Source organism: Ursus maritimus, unplaced genomic scaffold (genome assembly GCF_017311325.1).
Source record: "Ursus maritimus isolate PB19 unplaced genomic scaffold, ASM1731132v1 scaffold_11, whole genome shotgun sequence".
Taxonomy (NCBI): domain Eukaryota; kingdom Metazoa; phylum Chordata; class Mammalia; order Carnivora; family Ursidae; genus Ursus; species Ursus maritimus.
In genome coordinates, this window is record NW_024423453.1 from 31,071,131 (window position 1) to 31,087,854 (window position 16,724).

Genomic DNA, 16,724 nt, shown 5'->3' on the forward strand with positions numbered 1-16,724 from the left:
TGGGTTCCACAGTTATCTCTTGAGGCTCCTTCCCAACCCTGATGCAGAGTCTCAGATTCTTTCTTGGGGTGCTGGGTAGATTTGGGGAACTCGGGCAGGGCTCTGGAGTCTAAGAATAGCGTGTTTTCTTCAGGCATATCCTCAGGGTCCACAGGACACACCTGGTACCTGACGGTGCGCCGAGCAGAGAGTGCAGGGTGCCCAGGGAAGAAGCCGTGGCTTTAGCAATCTCCACATCCGGGACTTCCGCACAACCAGCCTGGTCCTCCTTGCCCGGGCATCCCCCAGCCTCCTCTTTCTAATGTCACTGCCCTTCCCGTTACCTGTTCACAGCCTTGCTGCCTCCGGCTGCTACTCCCGCTTCTGTTCACTTACCCCAAAGCCCAGCTCTAACCTCCACGCCATCCCATGAAGCACATTTCTTCTGGTCCTCAGCATCCCTTTATAATCGGATCTTAACTGGATCCTTGTATCTTTTTGTTTTGATCCAAGCTGGATCATTATATTTTTCCTTTATGAAACCAAGAGGGACTCTTTCTTATGGATAACCAGCTTACACTGAGCAGTCGTTACGATGTACGGATAAAATACGGATGGGCTGGCATATTATAAAGACTTCACCGTCAAATGCCAAAGGGAGGCTGGTGGGGGAGGGGGTGGTATCCACTCTGCGGGTCACACTGCTGGGCTGCACGAAGGGCATCACTAACCAGCCGTGCACCCGCATCAGAAACATGCAGAGCTTATACTGGATGGGTAAGTGATCACTAATTTACCTATGTATTCAACACACGTGTTTAGAGCACCTGCCAGGCAGAGCCCCTAGGGCAGGCAGCAGCAAAACAAGAAGAAATAAAATAGTGGCGCTCTTCAGTAGCTCACAAGCAAGTGGGAATATTAGCAAAAACATTCCCAGCTATCACATCCTCTGATGCTAAGATCTATTAGTACTCAACCCAGATCTTTGTTCGTCCTTTTATGCTTCCTGCTATCTTTGCAGTCCTCCAAATAGTCATGTTTAGCTCTGGCAGGAAAAGGCACTACATACAAGAAGCTATCCAATTAGAAATCAGGATAAACCTTACGCCAGTTAGAATGGCAAAAATAGACAAGGCAAGAAACAACAATTGCTGGAGAGGATGTGGAGAAAGGGGATCCCTCCTACATTGTTGGTGGGAATGCAAGTTGGTACAGCCACTCTGGAAAACAGTGTGGAGGTCCCTTAAAAAGTTAAAAATTGAGCTACCCTATGACCCAGCCATTGCACTACTGGGTATTTACCCCAAAGATACAGACGTAGTGAAGAGAAGGGCCATATGCACCCCAATGTTCATAGCAGCAATGTCCACAATAGCTAAATCGTGGAAGGAGCTGAGATGCCCTTCAACAGATGACTGGATTAAGAAGTTGTGGTCCATATATACAATGGAATATTACTCAGCTATCAGAAAGAACGAGTTCTCAACATTTGCTGCAACATGGACGGCACTGGAGGGGAAAATGCTAAGTGAAGTAAATCAAGCAGAGAAAGACAATTATCATATGATTTCTCTCATCTACGGAATATAAGAACTAGGAAGATCGGTAGGGGAAGAAAGGGATAAAGAAAGGGGGGGTAATCAGAAGGGGGAATGAAACATGAGAGACTATGGACTATGAGAAACAAACTGAGGATTTCAGAGGGGAGGGGGGTGGGGGAATGGGATAGACTGGTGATGGGTAGTAAGGAGGGCACGTATTGCATGGTGCACTGGGTGTTATACACACCTAATGAATCATCGAGCCTTACATTGGAAACCGGGGATGTACTGTATGGTGACTAACATAATATAATAAAAAATCATTAAAAAAAAAAAAGAAATCAGGATAAAATTGGTATCAGCATAAAAGACATCTTTTCAAAGTTTTCTCCTGCTCATTGCCACATTTTTACCTATGAGGCTGATAAAGATAGTTAAGACAAAAGTATTTTTTTCTAGAAGAAAAAAATTCTACTTTGCTATATTTATTAATAAAATGTTTTGTCATTCAGACCTAAGATTGGTATGGGCTGAATTATGGAACGAAAACCACAGAAATTTAATCAATCAGGCTGTTCCTTAGACAGCTGAACAGCTTTCTTCTTATTCTAGCTACATATTTCTTTTTCAGTGTGTTTTAACATAGCTGAATATAGGAAAGCTCTAAGGGTGCTTTAATGCAGCTTAATATTTAAAAAAAAATCACAATTTACAATAATTTCAGGCAGTGTTTAAACTCAATTGCCATTGCTCCAATGAGTATTATAAAGTAATACCCCTTTTTGTCAAGTCCAAGGAAACAGCTAAAATATATGGAGTGCCACGAAGCTAAAACATCGGCTTAAATGAGTTAGGAGAACATGCTCATTTTTCACATTAAGCATTCCGTTTTTATACTCTCAGCTCTCTGTATTTACACATGTTGATCCTCACGCTGTCCTTTAACGACTTAACAGGAAAACCTACAACTAACTGAATCATTAAAGGGAACTCTTTTATTCCCCTGAATGTACATGGATTTGCTTTGAAACTCACCTTGAAAAGAGCATAAAGTTCTTCTAGCTCATCAATAGTAAAGGAAGTTTCTGTCACAATTGTCCGGACCTATAAGAAGGTAGACACGATGAATTTCACAATCTCAAAGATATTATATTGGGAAAGTTTGTGATTTTCTTCTTTTAAATCATCTCGGTCTGTCCAGCAGGAATTTATGGAGAAAGAAGGCCACTCGCTATCTTTCAAAGGACCTACCACGTTCCGTTTCGTAGTATCCTCCAGGGTCTGGATCACCTTCAGTCTCTGTTTGAATCTCATCTGCTCAATCAAATCTGCCCGGATGGTTCCAAATTTCTAGAAAGGAGCAACAGCGGTATTTCTGAGAGATCTGCTCAAGCACATAGTATCATGTCTGCAAGATTTATGGAAACACACTCCGGATACATAGAAGAAATTTCTTATGAAACGACAAGCGTCCTAGACTATACCTTTATTTATTTTAAAAGCAATTTAATAACCATAAGTAAATACAGGAAATTCTCATGCTTAACAACCGAACTAAATTTCAAAGTCAAGTTAGTCTTGCTCAAATCAACAACAGTTTATAGGGAAGAAAAGGTTAAATAAGGCCATCCAGGCTGTAAGAAAAAAATGCTTCAAAGGAAGAATTTTCTTTACAAGAAGAAAGGAAGTATCTGAGGCTTACTATTAGCCTGGGAGGTTGGAAGAAACGACTGTGTGAGGCTCCCTGTTCCTGTTCTCTAGTTCGATAGCATTTGTACTGGTTCAGAAACACACATTGTCTCTGGATGGCAGACACCATGGGCTAGCTACCTTTCCAAACTCCAAAATACCTCCTATTACCTGAATGTTTGTTGAATGAAATTTCAAAAGCTAAGTGAGTCTTTCAATCTGAAGACTGAGAAGGAATATACCGAGTTTTACATCTCCTAGCAGTGTAAGAGAAAAACAAAGAAGTTCTGCTTAAAGCATGAAGCTTGACCCATGCAAGCAATGTCTGACATGGTTCAAGACATTAAAAAGATAAAGAAAAGGTCGACAGATAATATCAAGTGTTGACAAGGTTACAGTACAACCAAAACTCTCAGATGCTGCTGCTCAGAGTATCAGTTGGTACAACCATTTGGGAAATTGGTCCACAGTATCTACTAAATCTGAAGAGATATATATACCTACGACACATTCCTAAGTACTTCCCCCAAAAGTATATATGTTTTTAACCAAAGACCTATGCTAGAATATTCATAGTGTCACTATTCACCAAAAGCAAGTAACCACTCAAATGCTCATGTTTGAAATTATGAAATGAGGAGTAGCATTATCTAGCCAAGACAAATGCGAGACGTTCCTAACCGTTGTCACACAGACTGGCAGTTGTCTTCCCAATCTGTTCTCCCTTCACGTATATGAATCAAAATTTCAGCCGAGTACCCAGCTGCTCAGCAAAAGACTACACTTCCCAGCTTCCCCTGTGGCTTGTTGTGCCAGGTGACTAGATTCTGGCTAACAGGATGTGAGTAGAAATTTCACGGACAAGGGCTCATTCAAGGAGCAGAGCACATGCACCCTATCTCCTTCCTGGGGGGATAAGACATTTCTTAAGAGTGGATAAGAAAAAGCCTGGGTCCCTGATGCCACTGAGCGCCACACCAGCCCTGAAGCACCTCAGCCGACTCAAGTGAGAGACAAACAAATTTCTATCCTGTTAACTCTACTTTGGAGTCCATTGTTACAACCGCCTAGTCTGCATCCCAAGTAACAGAAGATCTAACACTTATAAACTGCTTCTTATGGTGCTTGGCGTAAGTTCACGTGTTTTTTTGTTTTTTTTTTACAGATTTTATTTATTCGACAGAGATAGAGACAGCCAGCGAGAGAGGGAATACAAGCAGGGGGAGTGGGAGAGGAAGAAGCAGGCTCATAGCGGAAGAGCCTGATGCGGGGCTCGATCCCATAACGCCAGGATCACGCCCTGAGCCGAAGGCAGACGCCTAACCGCTGTGCCACCCAGGTGCCCCAAGTTCACGTGTTTTGTTTTAATTCCACTTAATCCCATCCCCTGGTTCTCCTCATTCCTCACTGGCTACTTCTTTTCTGCCTCCTCTGCGCATCTTCCCCATCTCTAAACCCTGAGGAGCTCCAGGGCTTCGTCTTTAGACCCCTTCTCTCTAACAACACCGACTCTCTGGGGACTCCCAGTCACGGTTCACCCCCTCTCCCGTCACCACCCTAGTCGAAGCCACTACTGTCTCTTATAATAGCCTCTAAACTTATCTTGCTTCCTCAAAGCACCTTTATTTTTCTCCCAGAAGGAAGAGTGTTCTGTCTAAACTCTGTGTCTACTGACACTATGCTGGAAACCCCAGGCGCTTTATAGTGGGTCAAATTCTGAGTCTTCAGCTCAGGCCTACAAGCCCTACCCGCTCTCCCTGCTCCACAGCTACCCCTCTGCTCATTCCCCTCCAGCCACAGCGGCCTCCTGTGGCTCCTCGAATGCGTCATGCAGGCTCCGTTGGCAGCCGGGGCCTGGGCGCTGCCTGCCCCCTCTGCCTGGCACGTGCTTCTTGCCAAAACCCATGTGCTTGCTTCCCCGTGTCATTTGTGTCCTGGCTAAATGTCACTTCGCCAGAAATAAAACCTTCATAGCTCACATCCACCTTTTACCCTGTTATGCTTCTTCTTGAATTTATCATTTTACGTTATGTTTGGTTTTTACTTCTTATACCTACCCCCCCCCCTTACTAAATGAGAACAGAGGCTGTGTCCACCGGCGTGGGGAACCGTGCTGATTTAATAAGTGTTCAACAAATATTTGCTGAGTACACTGAATCCCCATGATAATACCAGGAGGAAAGGGCTTTCCTTCTCCCCATTTCAGAGACAAGCCATCAGAAGTTGAACAAAAACTATTAACTTGCTCGAGTCCACAGAGCTGGCGAAGTATTCACTGAAAAGTACATGCTAACGACGGAACCGGGATTACTTCACACTGGGCCATAGTGTGCCTTTGATTAACAACGAGAAAGCATTAGCTGTGAGACAGAAGGAAACGAAGTTTTATCGCACCTACAACTGGCAGGGCCACTACGGGCCACGTTGTGGGCCCCTCACCATAACCTTGTCAGTTGGTACTGTTACTTCCATTCCACAGATGGGAAAACCAAGGTTCACAGTGACCCAGAGTTCCACAGGGGCGGCGCTCCAAGTTGGAGGCCCGGAGCCCAGCTCCGTACCTCCGCCACCTACCATTCCATCCGACAGTAAGTTCCTCCCTGTCTCTGTGTACGTCAGAACATAGATTTTTGGAGCTACACAAAATCTGATTCAAATTCATGTTCTTTGACTGATTAGCTGTTGTGACTGCACAATTTAGTCGCGTCCTTTGAACCTCAGTTTCTCTGTAAAATGAGACCCCAAAACTGTCCCTGTACAACTGCTGTTAGAGATAGATATATTAATATAAAGTATCAATAACAGGGGCGCCTGGGTGGCTCAGTCGGTTCAGTGTCTGCATTCCGCTCAGGTCATGATCCCAGGGTCCTGGGATCGAATCCCGCATCAGGCTCCTTGCTCTAGGGGGAGCCTGCTTCTCCCTTTCCCTCTGCTCCTCACCCTGCTCATGTTCTCACTCTCACAGATAAATAAATAAAATCTTAAAAAATGAAATAAAAATAAATTTAAAAAACTACTGATAATAGTACTAATATTAAACACTGGCTTGATAAGCTTTGCAGATTGCTAAAGAAAGAATTATTTCCCCCGAAGCCTGACCTTCAAAGGCCCCTGTATATTTATATTTAATTAACTAGATCTAGTTGTTTCTCAGGTAGAAAAGGATCCTGCTGTTTGCTAGGCAGGACCCTCTCCCTGGCACTGGCCACAGACAGAACGCAATGGAAATACAATGAGGCTTCCATCTGAAGCAAACAGTCCCAACCTAAAAGGAAACCACCGAGTCCAAGTTCCTGACTGGCTATTTCCGGAGGATGTCTAAAGGAAAATGAGCAATGAGAATGACTGGGTCCCTCTCTCTCTCTCCCCTTCTCCCCCTTTCTCTCCCACCTTTTGCACGGGCTCTGACAGAATGAAATGCTAAAAATGGGGCAAATAAAAGGTGGCTCAGTCCATCCTGGAGCCAACATTTCCCATTACCCGAAACAAGGGCCCGGGTGTAATCCTCTCTCCCAGGCACTGCACATTTCAGTCCCATGAAAAGAACCAATTCACTAATGTAACAACAATTCTTTTTCTAACAAATAGAATTTAGTGATGGGGGTGAAGGAGCCTAAAATTATTATTCTAAAATCTACTCTTCCTTAAATAATAAACAGAATTATCCATCCCCTTTACATCTCTTCTCCCATTCAATTTTTTTTTAAGATTTTATTTATTTATTTGTCAGCGAGAGAGCATCTTCTTTAAAATACACTGTTGGGGCCCCTGGGTGGCTCAGTTGGTTAAGTGTCTGACTCTTGATTTAGTTAGGCTCAGGTCATGATTTCAGAGTCGTGAGATGGAGCCCTGACTCTTAAATGTTTCTGAATTTGTGGGGTACTTATTTCGCTGGGATGCAGAATGGGGCTCACCCCTGTTAGCCAGAGGACTAAACACCATTCGCACCTGAGGGTCCTTTCTTTGGCCCGAAATCTCCAAGTGCCTGGGTGAGTGAGGCTTTGCCTTGGAAGAGTGGCCGGGGGTGGGAGGAGCAACAGACGGGATGTGAGCCTCTGGACTTAGAAAAGCTGTGAAGTTGTAGGAGGCTGGAACCAAGGCATGGGTGATAGATTCTCGAACAGCTGACGGAGTACTTCCCCCGAACTGTCCCCTGCCGCCTTCTGCAGTGGTGGCATCTGTCTGTCCTGTACACGTGTGTGTTGGGTGGGGTGGCGGTCTTCAGGTGGAGGAAAGAGAAGGATGAGGAGGAAGAAGATAAGAAGGAATCAGGATATGAAGTCAGTGTGGACTCTGTTTGTTGGAGTCGCATGGAGTCTCTTACGTTTCCCAAATGGGTTGTCTCTCTAGGGTCCTCCGATCTTTAAAGAACTCTCAACTCATGACAATACTCACATCCATGCAACACCTTCATAACTCCGGGTCAGAAAGCAGGCCCTTAATTTACCACCAAAGTTGCTCTCCTCAAGGTACTAACTCTTTCAAGATTTTTGCCTAGCAGAAAGGGCTAGAAAAGCCATTGTCACACAAGAAGAAGGCTTACAAAAAACACTTGAATCAGCTTCAATGTAAAATAGCCCATGTGAACCGATTATTAGCTAGCTTGAACATGCTATTTACAACGTAAGAAAAGACGAGTAGCAGTAGAGACAAACAGACCTAGGGTCTGAATCTCAGCTCCAACATACCGGGAAACCTCGGACAAGCTACCTAACCTCTCTGAGTTCTGTTATCTGTAAAAGGAGCATAAAAATACAACCCAACTCTCAGTCTTTGGATCACTGATTCTGATAGGGCATGGAAAAGTCAAAGCACAATGCCCTGTATCGTTATATATTTACCTACAATTTATTTTAAAAGTTGTAGAAATTACAAAGAGGCAGCCAATAGGCTAGAAAGACCGTGGCACGTACCGTTTGGCCCAGAGAGTATTTTGAAAGTTAGGCCAATTCAAATAAAATCATGACCTCCAAGTTCTCTTGAAAAATCATAGGTTCTGGAAACAGTGGTTCCTCATCTCCAGTGGCAGACAGACTGGCCCACCACCAAGCAGGCCTTTACCACCTAGTACCCCAAGGCCACTTTTCCCCACTCCTTCACCCCCTGCCCACTTGGTGTCTGCCTTGCGGGCACAGTCATGTGAACTTGCCACCTGCTCTTGAGCACCTTCTCTGAAAATACACCGTTGGGGCCCCCGGGGGGCTCAGTCAGTTAAGTGTCTGACTCTTGATTTAGGCTCAGGTCATGATCTCAGGGTCGTGAGATGGAGCCCCTGCACGGGGCTCTGCGCTGGGCATGGGGCCTGCTTCAGATTCGCTCTCTTCCTCTCCCTCAATCCCACACCCCCTCTCCCCCTCTAAAAAACAAAACAAAACAAAACAAAACAAAAACAAAAACAAAAACAAACCCAAACCCCCATAACTCTGTTAATGTAAAGTCTGGCCTCTATAAAGGAGACATGCTTTTGACAGCTGGGTATTATAGACAGGGTACAGTTTCACAGTCAGATATGGATGCAAATCTCACATTCCACAGAAGTTTCACGAAAACCAATGACCCTCAGTTTCCTTATCAGCAAAATAGGGAAAATTATCCCTACTTCTTTGGGTTGGGTAAGAAGTTTATGTGCTACACAGGCAAAGCAACTATTACAGGGTGGCTGTTATTACTCCTAGTAATGTTGGCAAAAGGGGGAGGGACAAAGCACATATCTAAAGATCAGGCAGAATGTACCAATGTTGTAACTCAGGTTCCACTAACAACTGGTGATAACTAATTTAGAGGTCTACATTTCTCTTTTGAGGGATGAGTAGCCTTTTAAGAATTAACTTGGAAATCAAAGCTATGCATTAGCAAAAAATGTCAAGCCCCAAATGCCCTCCTGTTAGAGATACATAATGAAGGGTTTACAAGTGAAATAATATGCTGTCTAGAGGTTGCTTGAAAATACTCCAGGAAAAAAAAAAAGTGACTTAGATGAAAGAGATCAGAAAAATGTTGGTAACTGTTGGACTGTGTGATGGGTTATGGAAATGCATCAGGTCATCCTTTGGATTTCTACTGTGCTGGAAAACCTCTATACATTAAAGAACGAGAAAGAAAAATATTCACATGAGGTGTTGATAAGGTATCCCCAGGACCGAGCATGATGCCTGCCATAAGACAGGCACTTACAACATCTTAAATGAAGATTTTTTTTCAATAAATGGGTAGACAAACAGTGTTTCTTGTATCTCTGGGGTCTTCCCCCACTGACACAACTGTAGTATCTTCTTTGCCAGTCTATTCCTTCAGCTCTCCCCACTCCAATTTATTGCACGGGGAGCAGAAATAATGTCCTTGAAGAAAAACTCCCCTCAGCTTCCAAAGGGCTGTTGAGTGCCTTGCAAATAAATCAGTGGCTTCAAGACCCCCACTAGCCAGCCTCTCCTGGACCAACTGATCTCATGTCCATATGTACATGTACAATTCCATCTCCGTTCTATCCAGACAAATCCCACTGGCTCTAGCTTTAATGCTAGAGAGCTTTCTAGCTGTGTGGCCTGGAAAAACTAGCTCAACCTCTCTCAACTTACGTGTTCACCTTAAAAATGGGTTAATATTTACCTGGTGGGGCTATCTGTGAAGCACCCTGCCCACACAAGGTAGGCTCTCAGTGAGCGGTAACTTCTGTGGTCCTCATTAATAAGCTCGACACATTATCTGGAACTTTCCTAACTGCTTGTCCTGCACAAACTCCTCCCTGTGTTTTATAAGCCACATCCTTCCCCTACTTTTCTCAGATTCAACCCACTGGGTTGGGTTGTCTTGAACACGAAGAAACTGCACAGTGGCCATGTGCGTGCTGTAAGGTTCTTCTTGTGCCCTTGTGCTTCTGAGGAGGGTCTCACCTTGGTCTATGGATCAAACCCGAAGGCTGGGGCTTTGTCTTGCACTTCTGCATAATTCTGCAAAATTGCAGAGCACCCCCCCCCCCGGCCCACAAAAGAGAATACTGTCTTTCAAATGGTCTGTACAATTCCTTCCAGTAGGGTCTTAGGAGAACTTAAAATGAGCAAGAATTTCTCCATGAGGCATTTATGAATAAAGTTATCATCTCATCAGGAGAAATCTGATCGATAGCTAACCTACCTCCAGCCACCTGGGGAGTCCTTGACAAGACCTCAAAGCTGAATGTACTTCCAGTGTTTTTCCTACTTTTCTATCTTCCTGGCACAGAAATAAATGTGTTGCATGCCTCAGAAAACCGGTGTCATGCCTTAGTTCAAACCAGGTTATAACCAGCCTCTGCGACTAGTGGCCCCATTCTGCATCTAGGGCAGGGATTCTCAACCCTCACCAGGCACTGGGACCATCAGGGGAACTTCTAAAAAATACTTATTTCTTAGGCCTCATGCCAAAGATACAGATTTAATTGGTCTGGAATGGAACCTGGGAATTCACATTTTTAAAAGGCTGACTTTGGAAAAAAAAGTAAGTGATTTTAATGCACAAGCGAGACTGAGAACTATCAATCTAATGGTTAGGAGGGAAAAAAGAGAAAAGCAAGGGTTTGTGGTGGTCCCTCTAGGCTGAACTGTAAGGCACTGGGGAGCCACTGGAAACCGATGAGCAGTGTGGTGACACGAAGTAGAGACAAGAAAAAACCAGTCATGCATCGAAGACCAGGTGATGCAGGCATCACATCGGTATCAATACAAGGGGTCGTCTATCCAGGCAGAGGAAGGAAACCGCTGCTGTATCCTGCGATAGGATGCTTGACAGCCAAAGGGCCACCACAGGGGATCAGCCGGACAGGAAACCAGCCCTTGGTCTTGCCTCCATTCTCTTCTCTTTCCCATTAAAAATAGCTCAAGTGCTGCCTCAGCATGTCGTTAGCTTATCTGCTGTCAAGAATAAAGCTGTGTTTCCACATACTAAGCTTTATGACTTTGGTCCAGAATTCTCTTAACAACAAAGGTTTCAGGGGATGACTTTAGGAAAAAGCACCCACCGCTATAATAATAACTATTGCCTTTAATCACATGGGCTCTTTTTCTGGAAAAATAATCATCCAAAATTTCCAACAGACTGCTATCCAAAAGTCCTGAGGCAATGATGTTTCTTTACTGAATTATGATAATAACCAGTTTTGGAGAGACTGATGTGAAATAGCCATCCTTAACCTCCACTGGTGGAAATATACATTAGGACAATCTTTATGAAAATTGGACAGCATGTGCTAAGAGCTTGGAAATAATTCATACTTTTTGATCTATTCCTATAGATCTATTCCTTAGAATGGACTCTAAGAAAATAATCAGAGATGTGATACTGGCATACTAGTTTATCATAGAATATAGAATATATATATATATAATCATACCATATAAGTTTGCTGTAAAATACTGAAAATTTGGAAGTAATCAAAATAAATGTCCAACAAAAGTGACCAGTTAAATAAATTCTGGAACTTCATTAAGGCAGAATATTAATAATCTATTAAAATTATGGCTTTACAAACTATGGAAAGAGCCCAGATGTCCATTGACAGATGAATAGATAAAGAAGATGTGGTGTATATATACCATGGAATACTACTCAGCCATCAAAAAAATGAAATCTTGCCATTTGCAATGATGTGGATGGGACTCTAGAGGTATTATGCTTAGTGAAATGAGTCAATCACAGAAAGACAATTATTATATGATCTCACTGATATGTGGAATTTAAGAAAACAGAGGATCACAGGGGAAGAGAAGAAAAAGTAAAACAAAACGAAATCAGAGACAAGCCACAAGAGACTCTTAATCACAGGAAACAAACTGAGGGTTGTTGGAGGGAAGGTGGGTTGGGGGAGGGGACAACAGGCCGATGGACATTAAGGAGAGCACGTGATGTAATGAACACTGGGTGTTATAAAGAACTGATAAATCACTGAACTCTACCTCTGAAACTAACGATACACTATATGTAATTGAATTTAAATTTAAAAAAAAGAAAAAATTATGGCTTTAAACAGTATTTAATACATTAGAGTGCTCGTTGTATATTTTAAGTGAAAAATAGGATTTGCAAGGCACTTTTTAGTAGAGACTTATCTTTTTAAGTGTATTTTGCAAATATAAAAACATACTTGAGGGAAAATATGGTAAATACAGTTTATAGACTATTTTTTCCTCATATTTTTCCATAGTTTCTACATTTTAAAAAATAAACATGCATTACTTTTATGATTTTTTAAAAGATACAAAAAATGTTTTGTTTTCAGTATGTACTGAGTGTCAATGAAAATTTTTAAAAATAATAAATGAACAGTCTTGCCCCCTTTATGAGTGAAAGGACACAAATTTCTGAAAAGGCTTCTGGATCTATACCAATATTTTTTAAAGCACCAAGTTTTTTATTCACTTTAAGAGAGGTTTCTTCTGACCTCAGCTTGTCCCTCACCATTAATCCAGGCTGTTCCTAGTTGGCATGCGGACAGTCACAGTCCTACAACCCGCACACATCTGTCAGGGGTACTGTGCTCAGCAGAGTATTCACGTTCTTTCTTACTGATCATTTCTATAAAAAGTTTTCAGAGTCAAGGATCAGGAAATGAAGAAACCATTAGGTATTATGCACACTTGAGTCCCTGAGGCTCCACAAACCACCAAATGCCCCTGAGTGCATAACACTGGCTCCTTCACCTCTAGAAGCTCATTAGTTCTACTCTGAGACTCAGGACGAGATCCAGGGTCACTGTGGACCGGAAGGCTTCTTCCCCCACCTACGCCAAGCAAATTTAGAGAAATACGAGGACTCTGGGTCTTCTCGAGGATGGTATACACTATTCCACGTGTCCTGGACTAAAGAGAATTGGCTTGTTTCCTTCAGGGAAGACCCAAGTACTTGGCATGAGACAGGAAGTGGATTGATGCATACAGGTCAGCCTCACCAGGCCTGCTCTTGACAGCCCCTCCTTAATACACCCAGAGTTGAATGTGAGCTGCTACTTGGTCCAGCTTCAGGGTGGGCATGGTAAAGAAAGCACCAGAGGGTCAGAGCTTGTCATGCCATTTGCGCTATGGCCTGAGACCCCACGGGAGTCCTAGGCCCCACTCTGTTCCCATCCCTGGAGCTCAAAGCTGTCAGCTGGAAGGCAGCTAGGCAGCTGTTTGCTTTGACAATTAGTTCTCCGAAGGTGAAAGGAAGCAGGTATACCCGTAGTTAGCAATGGAAGCAGGTGCCGCGCTCTCAGAGCACTGGTAACACTCGGGCAGGAAATGAGACCCACCTCATAAGACGTTCTGATGAGTCTGAAGATGTCTACCTCAGGGTAGGGCTCCACGTCATCACTGAGCAGGGAGTGGAGGTGAGGGATGGGAGGCAGTGTGCTGTCTTTATTGGTCACACTGTCTAAATACCTGGACAAAGAAATGAATCAGAAGTCACGGGAGGCTAATTTGGAATTCTCCCATTACGGTTCTCTACCCATGTTCTGCAAACGCTGCATTTTATTTTATTTTATTTTTTTAAAGATTTTATTTATTTACCTGATAGAGAAAGAGACAGCAAGAGAAGGAACACAAGCAGGGGGAGTGGGAGAGGGAGAAGCAGGCTCCCCGCTGAGCAGGGAGCCTGATGCGGGGCTTGATCCCAGGACCCTGGGATCATGACCTGAGCTGAAGGCAGATGCTTAATGGCTGAGCCACCCACGCGCCCCTGCAAACGCTGCCATTTTAAAAAAAGCCTAGAATTTCCTAAGAACAGAATGAAATTCTCCTTCTAAAGAGGCAGCTTATTAAAATAAATCCTCAGCCACAGACAAAAGTGGGCATTATGATTACCACCAAGCCAATTAAGACTCATGAAACCAAGGAGGAAGATAGAAGGCAAGTTCAGAGAAGAAGCCAGAGGCGGTTTACAAAGTGAGGCTTAGGGGGCACCTGGATGGCTCAGTCGGCTAAGCGTCTGACTCATGATTTTGGCTCAGGTCATGACCTCAGGGTCATGAGATCAAGCGCTGAGGCTCCGCGTGGAGTCTGCTTGTCCTCTCCCCCTCCTCCTCCCTCTGCTTGCGTGTGCGCACTCTCTCTCTCACATAAATAAAATCTTTAAAAACAGTAACAATAACAACAACAACAAAGCGAGGCTTCGCCCGTTACCTTCCCAAAACAGTCATGGCCTCCCCGTCGTCCTTACAGCTCAACAGTTTGTCCACGTTTGCATCCAGCACAGCCAGGGCCAACTGGAATATCACCTTGATTCCTTCATAGAAGAAACAGTCCACGACCACAACTGCACTCTCAAACGGCATCACGCTGAGGAACAGCGTGAGGAACCAAGACAGGGAGATGGTGGAAATCACGCCCAGGTCCTGCATGCAGTCGTACAGCTGGGGCACGTAGTCCCGTGCTAGCTCCTCGAAGACACCCTGGTCCACCAGTGCGCCTGCAGCAGGGGTGGGCACAAAAGGCCACAGGTGAACCCACCGCACCTTCTTCCTGAGGGACCCCACCAATCGGCTCGGCTAAGATAATCTAGCTCGCAACTGCTGCTGAGACAACTGGGCTCCTTTCTCTAACTGTTCTGCTGCTACCATGTTACTAGTTACTGTGTTACTAGACCAAGGTGTCAACACTGCTCAGTCAGCAGATTAGTTCTGGGTGCTTCTTCTCTTTCCGGAGCTTTCCTGGTCTGGTTCCCTACCACAAAAGAGCAATAACACAACCATAAGGGTTGTTGGAAAGGTCAGTTTAGAAAGTTTTCCTGATATGTAATTGTTTGGTTAGGCATGAAAGATATATCTCAGTAGCTCCATTTCTTGGCAAACTTATTTAAAAAACAAGTCACTTTTCTGGATGCATAGTCCCCATATATGAGGTGAGGTTTTTTTGTTTTGTTTTGTTTTGTTTTGTTTTGTTTTTAATGTGTCTTTTTTAAACTTAAAAGCATTCCAGGGGTACCTGGCTGGCTTAGTGGCAAGTCAGCATGAGACTGCTGGTCTTAGAGAGTTAAGTTCCAAGGCCATGTTGAGTGTAGAGATTACTTAAAAAAGAAAAAAAATCTAAAAAAAAAAAAAAAAAGCATTCCAGTTGTACATACATTCTCATGATCAACTTACTGACATTTCCAGAGAAGTATTCCAATGAATCAAATTAGTGTGAAAAGGTTTAGATATGAAAAGCACAAGAGGGAAGCATAAAGCATACATTTTACCACTAGCAACAAAAAGCTTGTCCTGCTAAAATCAGTGTCTAATACTTGAGAGGATTATAAGGAGTAAGAACAGTAATTTGTTTAAAGGCTTATAGTCATTGTTTCCTTGCAATGAAATCAGTTCTGAAAAATACTATAGAAACTTAGTTTTGGATAAATTTTTAGATGCTTTTTTTTTTTTTTTGCATACTTCTGCTGTCCATAGAGTCCATCCGCTTCATGAAAACTTTTTTTGTCAAATCTGATTGATGGTCAACATGTTTGGTGCAGTTCCCACATGCCACAGAGTGACAGCGACATCGAGTGTTTTCTATAATAATTTCTCTAACAGTGAAACGCGTATATTCTCTTAAGCTCCATGGGGCTCCTTTGAGTACAATCCATATTAATTCAAGCCCTCTCATTCCCATTTTGGGAAACTGGAATAGTCTGAAACTCTTTTGGCTAATGGTGCCTGGAAATGGTGTTCTAGCCAGCACCCTGGCTCTAGGAACACCTTCGCGATGAGCCACGGGTTAACATGTTAACTCCATCCCCACATACCAACAACTCTGGTGTTGTAGTAATCAGGAAGCATGCGCTCGCACAGAGCCACTAGCAGCCAGAAAGCTTCCTCCTCTTTGGCATAAAGCAGCAGCACGGATGTGACAATATTCATGGCCTCAAGGAATGAAAAAGGGTGTCATCAAATATATTTCAAGTGCATCAAACACAGGTTAACATAAGAAAGTTTGTGGACCTAAAAAATTACTGAGTTAGTCTCACAGGGTCAGCAAACTTTTTCACCAGAAGGGCAGGTAATAAGTATCTCTAGGCTCTGCAAGCTCCACATACATATTCTTCTAAGTTTTGTTTTGTTTTTATTACTTAGAACCCTTTAAAAATGTACAAACCTTGAGTCCTTGAGCCTGGAACTGCTAAGGGCATTCAGGAACACCAGTACTCACTAAGGACTGAGCCCCTGTACGCAGGCAGGCCCTCACTCAAAACCTTTGCCCCAAGGCTCTTTGACAAAGCTTTTAACCTGCTAAAATCTCAGTGTTTCTAATCCTTAATTCACAAGGTAAATATTTCCTTTTTAATCTTCCATAATGGTTTCTATAACCCAGTACACATGGCCTGAGGCTCTCCTCTGAGAACAATAAAACCTTTCAAATTTGGAAACCTCACCCACTATTTCCATCTGGATAAGGATGGTAGAGATAAGCAACAGTGATTTAAATTCTAAAGTAACCTACTTTATTAAAAGATATTACCACATAGCTCATAACCACTCAAGGCTCAAAGTACTTTAATAGTCCTCTTAATTAAAAAGAGAAAGATCAAAAGATA

At 43.3% G+C, this 16,724-nt stretch overlaps 1 protein-coding gene across 1 annotated transcript in view; it reads right to left on the reverse strand.

Annotated features, from left to right (window-relative positions):
• Nucleotides 1-16,724, reverse strand: part of TBC1D9 (TBC1 domain family member 9) — a 108,213-nt gene that overhangs the window by 13,167 nt on the left and 78,322 nt on the right. Inside the window, exons 11-15 of the mRNA XM_040626332.1 lie at nt 15,936-16,053; nt 14,339-14,624; nt 13,468-13,597; nt 2,772-2,870; nt 2,556-2,624 (exon numbers count right to left, since the gene is read on the reverse strand). Coding sequence (XP_040482266.1) covers nt 2,556-2,624; nt 2,772-2,870; nt 13,468-13,597; nt 14,339-14,624; nt 15,936-16,053 — 702 coding nt within the window. The remainder of the gene's footprint in view (nt 1-2,555; nt 2,625-2,771; nt 2,871-13,467; nt 13,598-14,338; nt 14,625-15,935; nt 16,054-16,724) is intronic.